The 7,170-nt window shown below is 29.4% G+C and overlaps 1 protein-coding gene and 1 long non-coding RNA gene across 2 annotated transcripts in view; one reads left to right on the top strand and one right to left on the bottom strand.

The window, feature by feature from the left end:
- Positions 1-9: 9 nt before the first annotated feature.
- On the bottom strand, positions 10-765 carry LOC112904209. Its single transcript, XR_003230953.1, has 3 exons — positions 689-765; positions 392-587; positions 10-143 (listed from the first exon to the last, which is right to left on the bottom strand). It is a non-coding gene; the product is annotated as an uncharacterized LOC112904209 (long non-coding RNA).
- A 1,076-nt stretch (positions 766-1,841) lies between these two features.
- The window catches only part of LOC108741099 (mucin-17), a 66,349-nt gene continuing 61,020 nt past the window's right edge, over positions 1,842-7,170 (top strand). Inside the window, exons 1-2 of the mRNA XM_025973683.1 lie at positions 1,842-1,943; positions 2,304-2,499. Of these exons, the coding sequence (XP_025829468.1) occupies positions 2,434-2,499 (66 nt within the window). The 5' untranslated portion in view covers positions 1,842-1,943; positions 2,304-2,433. The remainder of the gene's footprint in view (positions 1,944-2,303; positions 2,500-7,170) is intronic.

The raw sequence follows: 7,170 nt of genomic DNA, 5'->3' as shown, positions 1-7,170 counted from the left end.
GAGTTCCTTCTACAGACACAATCATAAGAGAGTGTGGAACACCCAAGTCATCATCAAAATCATCATCACTGTTTGGGGTTCTTGGTGTCTTATCATCATCTAGAGCCACATTTTCAAAACCTGCATCGTCAATGGAACTCATACTGAAAATTATAAAATGTAGCCATATTAGATTAATAAATAACAATAAACAAACCTAACAATATTTAATGTAGACATTTTTTTGGAATAAGAAAAATTAAGGAAATATTAATAAGAGGTTAAGCGTATGTTTTCTGAATAAAATAGGGTCTTGAAACAAAACAATTTTTCATGCATTATTTATACGATTCAATTACACTGCTATTGTCAATATCTTATCAGTAAGAAGGGTGATTGGGCAGATACTCACTTATAAATCACTCTTTTTACACACACCTATATGTTCATTCAATATACTTTGTTTAAACTATTTAAACGCATGTATTTAAATTTTTGGTTGCTTAATCAGATTATTTATATTAAACATTCTTGAATTTTCATAAAAAAATATTATAATACAGTATAACAGGTGGTAATTGTTAACTATCTAACCAAACACCATGGAGCTGAAAATAAAAGTTTTAATAAGTACTAACAGGAATTACGATATATAATTTAATTGCTAAGATGTTATGAAGTCATCTACTCGAATTAAAGCATTGCATACCTCAAAACAGTAAAGCAACTTTATTTATTTGTGTAAAGTTTTTTTAATAGAAACGAGGTCGACAATAAATTATTGAGGCAACACGCCTTTTCAGACGTTATATGGGTTGCCTAGCCACACCCTACAGTGGTCTCTGGAGGAATTCCCGAGCAAACTATACATACAGGGTGTTCCATAGTTATGTCCTTATAAATAAATACATATTAGCGCAGAATATTTATTTTAGTCCTATAAAGTGTTTATTTTTACTGTGATAAGCTCTTCTTTGATAAATAAAACGTTAAAATTGTAAAAGTGAAAATATTGTAAAGTAAATACATAATTCTAGTACTTAAATAATATCAAAATTTTATCATTTTCTGCTGTTGATTATTCAATAACTTAATTTAAATTAACTTAAGAAATAGTCGTTGTTATTTTTATCAATTAATTACCTGCCTATAGAGAACATTAATGTTTCTTTTCTAAAATTTTGTGACTATTTTTGTATTAAATAGGTAGGTATTCTATTATTTGCGTTTATATGGGATATGTGACTTTAAACAATTTCCTACAACATAAAAGCGAGAATAGCTGAACACGTACGCTTATTTGACGCAAAAATGGTTAAGACCTGCATTTTTGATTATATTCGTCTATTCAATATCATAAAGAAAATAATGAAATTATTTTAAAGACGCTCAATACATTTATTTGATAGGTGTATTATACACATGTATAGTTTTTCGGATGTTGTTACATTTACGTAATACGTGAAAGTAAATAGAACTTTTACATTTAAATAGTAACAAAATACTAAAAGTTTAGACAGTTATAAATTAAATTTAATTGTTCGTTTGAAGTGTGGATTCTCATTATTTTTTCATATTAACTTTCACTATCTTTGATGAATTGAGTTTGTCTTTTCTGTTTTAATTTAAATATCCTTCTTATCAATGTGTGACTGGGTATAAAAATTGGAATTCGTTTTAGGATTAAGGAGATTTCTAAAAACATCTGTCTTGCTATGCAACAGCAGTATACTTACAGCTTTTATTGCAACAGCGTCTTTTATACATAATGTTCTTGTCTTTAGTTCGACAGCTACTAACTAAAAGCTGGTCAGTGGGGAGCGATAAGAGAAAGGACAGTCGCAAGGTAGGTGAGAGGGAAACTTATGATACAGTTTTTCGATTTCTTTTCTAAAATTTTTGTAATACGTTACTATCGGCCTTAGTATGCCTCATGCAATGCTGTGGTCAACAGCAAAAGTGGTGTAAGTGAACGGTGCACAATTAATTAATTAATTAAAAACCCAAAACCATCTTCAACTAAATTCTACAATAACTCAAACTTTCTTCTTCCTTTCGAAATATTTTTGTTCTTCTTTTTTAAAAACTTATATTTTTATTAATTAATGATCGTTTCTTTAATTATTTAATTACTCTCTTTGCCTAAATATTTTATAAATTTAAACTGTTCATAATTGTTTCTTCTACGTAAAATTTTTGGTTGAGTCTATGCGTTCATAATCTGAAGTTAATTTGGAAGAGCAAAGTTGAAGATTTTTTTTGGGCAGGATTAAAATTTAATAATTAATCACGGGCAAAATTGGCATAATTCCAGTTTATTCCAGATTACTGTACGCCGCAACAGAGTGACCAAATGGGAATAGTAAATGTTATTTAAACGATCAAAATCCGCGCGAACTTCAAAAAAGGAAATATTACCGTACAAGTGAAGTGTCTTGTGTTGGATAAAGTACAATGAAAGTGCCGTATTTTTGTTTGTTTCTATTTATTCTGGGCATCGAGGCCCAACGAAGGAATTCGGTAAGTGACAATAAAAATAAATTAATACTAATAACACTAACGACAACTAAAACAAAAATCAAATACACCGTTAAAATATTAAAATAAAACCTTAAGAATCAAGATAAATATGAAAAGTCTTTTTAATGCGTTAAATATTTGAAAAACACAAAAAGGTTAGTTTCTCCATCTTTTAATATAACGTGGACTATTTTTGGATTAAAATTTTATATGCCAGACAGCTTAAATAAATCATAAATTGGTAGAATTATGATTCGGGCTAAAGGGTCTTGGTCTAAATCACTAAATGAATCGTTAGGCCAAACGTTTCGTCAATAACTGTGGCTGACATCTTCGGTGGTACTGCATTGACAATGTCGGCGAGTGCTATACCTCGAAGTCTCGATACGACTGAGTCCCCTACTGAAACGTCTGGACGACGTCCCTTCGTCCCGAATCATATTTCCACAATGAATTCCGTCTAAAAAACCCTATGTTGTTACATTAAATCCCAAATTGGCCAATAAAATAGAAAGTAAATAAATAATGAACCCCAAATACCACAATACTGATAAAACGCGGACATGTGTTTCGCCCACTTGGACTTTCCAATGTTGTGGTTTTTGGGGTGAGCCCTTTTGGGCCATATGACTATCATCAAGGTAGACTCCCAGTTAGAGGCGAAACACTGGTGTTAGTTCTGCACGCAAATATAAACCTTTTAACCCTTAATTACCCAGATTTTTTTGCTTATTATAATAATATTACATGGGTAAGAGAGTACACAGGATGATGATAAAGCAGTAGTGGTTCTTTCCAGAAGTCCTTTGATTTAATGAAAAACATAATTTAAAAACGAGGGTGCTTGCATTTAGGTGTAGGTGAAGGTATAGCTACCATGGCAGCTACTAAAGTCCTAACTCGTTCTTGTTAAACACTGTAAGCGTAACGAGACAGTTATTTGTAATGAAATATTGTAGTTATGTAGTAAGTTATTAATTATTACCTATCGTGTTATTAATGCAAGTTTGTTACGTGACATCGTTCTTAGTACAACAATGCGGTATTTTCGTGAACTAAAGCATAAAATTGCCACGTAAACCGTAAAAAAAATTGAAAAGCAACAGCTATTTAATAATTGTTTCTAAACCAAGTTTATTTTAATACATAGTGTAAAAAAGAGAAACTAACGGTGTCATATTTGAAAGACGCCGTATTCTATTCACACAAAATAGTAATAGCATTTCGATTCTTCTTCATTAAGAAAACAGCCGACTACCAGATTACGATAACATTATGTATATTTTGAAATAGCCATGTCATTGATCGACACCGCAAAAAGTACTGTGCACTTTTTGTACATTAAACCGTTACAGTTTAATGAAAATGAAAAAGATTGAGTGACAAATCAAAGAGCTCAAAGAAGTTCCATCGCTGAAAGCAACTATTAGTAGTAATAGGTCCAAGCCCCAAAATTCAAAAGCTTCTATTTGATCTACATCTGCAGCAATATAAAAATCGAAGTTATACAATAAATTTTCCTTCATTGTATTCGCATTACTTTTGTATTGTCGTTCATAAAACTAATTGAATTCGTTTGATGTAACTGACTGAAATGATATTCAATTAAAGTTCACCTAAAAATAACACTTATCAAAATAATCAAACGAATCACAGCAGAAGTAGCAAAATTTTAATTGATTATTGTCTATATTAAAAAGTAAAGACTCAGATTGTAATGTATCGTTTATTAGACACGATAAAGCTTGCAATTAAGGTATTTGCTGTAATTGGCTAGACTAGTTACATTAACGGCTTCGGACCAAACGGAATGTTACAAAGAAGGAAAGTTATTATACAACTTAAAAGAGGAAACAAATATTTTGTTCCAGTGATGATTTTATAACAATCATCTACAACACGAAACTAAAAATTAGTTGGCTTATCGACACTTGGCAATCTTTTAGTTGTTTGTAAAAAATATTACTTATAAACAGTTCATTTATGTAATGTACAACAAGTATAACTGTAAATTTTTACTGTCTGTAAATTGAAAAGTATTAATAATGTCCAATTTTAGTTTAAGACAGTTTTCAGAGAAACAACAGATATTTTCAGATAGTGTACTTTTTATATTTGGGAAACATTTTGCATTCACTACGTATAATTTGAATGTTATCTTCCTCTATATCATTTATAAAATGATATAGAATTTGTATATGCACCAAACGTTTTAAAATGCACTCATAGAGGGTTTTGAACATTAAAACCAAAAGCGTTAACATTTACCACGTTAGCAACTGTAAAATGATTCTAATTCACTCGATACTAAATTTCATTCCAGACCTTAAAACTCCTCTAGGGGGACAAGAACAATTTCTGTTGAATTACTTTAGGGAATGCAAAATTTCCAACTCTATCATTGGGTGGAAGTATTTCGTTTTAATATATCAGTTAAATCTAAATAATTTTGAATCAATATTGTCCTCTCAAATCATATTGTAAAATACACCCAGTTTGTGACACCCTTAATGGACATTTTGTTCTTTCTTTCAAAGTAGATAACCCATTTATATTGCTAGAAATTCTCTAGTTTAGTAAAAGTGATGTATTGTATTTTGCTGATTATTTTTGTCTGTGAGTTTATTACCTGGCATTTTGGTAATACCGTTTTATTCCCTTCTCTAATATAAGTCATCAAAATTTTGTAATATTGTAACGGTTTTCTTGACGTTTTTCAGGTGAAAGTAAACTACACGCTAAAAATCAGGTTTTAAAATGATCTCCATATAAGTTACTGCATGTCGAAAACCTCGAAATACTCGTCCAACAAGGACTATGTTGTTATTACATATTTAAAGCGTACCTATATTTCGTGTAGTTTTGAAAAATTACTTCACTAATGACTTGTTTAACACGCGGTTTATCGTAGAAATTTTGTTAGTTCATTTGTTATTGTGTAATGATTAACAACGGATTAAATAAAAGACACAAACAAATTCAGAAGAAGTAGCTTAAGTATTTCATATAATGATGTACTTGCGTTTGTAGTTACAAGCTATCAACTGTAATCAAGTAGACAGTAAGAAAGTACTCCGTTCCTAAACTTAAGTGCTATTAAAACATAAGTATTTGGCTTTTGACGATCAAGTATGACCCATAATATTTTTGAATAAAATTAAAGTCTGTCTTCACTCTACTTGACTCCTCCATTAAATTAGAAGAAATGCTTTGGTATTTACTAAAAGTGTGACAAATTAGTTAATTGTTTAAAATATTTAAAGCATTGGCAGATGTAGTGTACAAAAACTGTTGTTTGTCTAAATGATTTGTCAAGTTAATTACCTCAGTGCAAGTACCTTCCATGATTCCTTAACGCTTTCTCTTTTATCAATAATACCATCCTGTTTTTACTTATTTATATAGACGTTCACAAAAGTTAAACCATCAATGTAAATTAGTTTTTGGGCTTCAGGTTCTTCAAGTTGAAGTTTTATCGTAGAAGAATCATAAAATAAATTACAATGTATGTATAATTAATATCTGTTTTCACAAATTGTACTTTACAAGTTGCGCTAAGAGAAAGCCGCAATTAATCAGGATCATTTAAGGTTTTTATTCTTCATAATTTGACTGATTGTATAATTTTTCTGGGTATCAACGAAAAGTAAACACTTTAGGCTATTTACTTTTTTAATAACTGTTCTTTACGCAATAAACAAATTAATTTACCTGTAATAATATTTGCTAATAATCATGTTAGAATTACATACTAATTAGTGGATCATGTTTTAATTCCATAAATGATAATTTCCATGCTGTATACGTATGTATATACTTCCCAATTCTATAATTCATATTCAGTTATGTGGAAAATATTTATACATATAGTAATTCAACTTTCGCCGTATGTCTTTACTGCAGTGTTAAGAAATGAAATTTAATAAGTTAACTTTTACTTTCTTGTAACATATCAGTCTACAGTTTAAAACAAATCTCACAATTAACTCAAAGTTATTATTATTAATTACAATGACTGTTAATTGGTAGTGCTTTGTGGATATTTATTTTATTTGCTCATGTTTTAAATGACAACTACTATATTAGGATATAAAAAGATCTTCATTTCTTAAATGGTTCAAACAAATATAAAAACATTATTATTGTACCATTTTTGATATGAAAATTGATTTTAAACTCATTAGGAGGATTGCTACTGTTTTTAGTAGTTAATCTGTATTCAAGAGGAGGTAGGCAACCTGAAGTACCCCCTACGACTGTCATACGATAAAATGTTATTGATAAAGAACAAGTCATTTATTTTCATTAAATAAAATGAAAATTCATATGAAAATTCTAAAGAAATAATCATTTATTCTCGGAGACATCAACAGTGCGTTAAGCGACGAACCTGATTCAATTTCGTTAAAATTTCCATTTTTAAGAACACAATTGGATAATAATTTTAAAATTTTAAAAACTCTTCGCTTTAGGTATAAATTCATGATTAATTTGTTAAACAGAGACGATCAATTAAAATCTTGTAGAGAATTTTGATCTTATTATTTAAAGATATGTATTTAAGATAGTTTTAACTCAAACTCGTATACATATAGCAATAAATTTGTGAGAAACAATTTAGTAAACACTATAATATTTGTTACTTCTTTTGTGTTATTTTCTTAGAATGCT

This window comes from Agrilus planipennis, unplaced genomic scaffold, assembly GCF_000699045.2.
Source record: "Agrilus planipennis isolate EAB-ADULT unplaced genomic scaffold, Apla_2.0 scaffold229, whole genome shotgun sequence".
Lineage (NCBI taxonomy): Eukaryota > Metazoa > Arthropoda > Insecta > Coleoptera > Buprestidae > Agrilus > Agrilus planipennis.
Note: the sequence above shows the minus strand (reverse complement) of the source record. Positions and strands in the feature narration are given on the sequence as shown.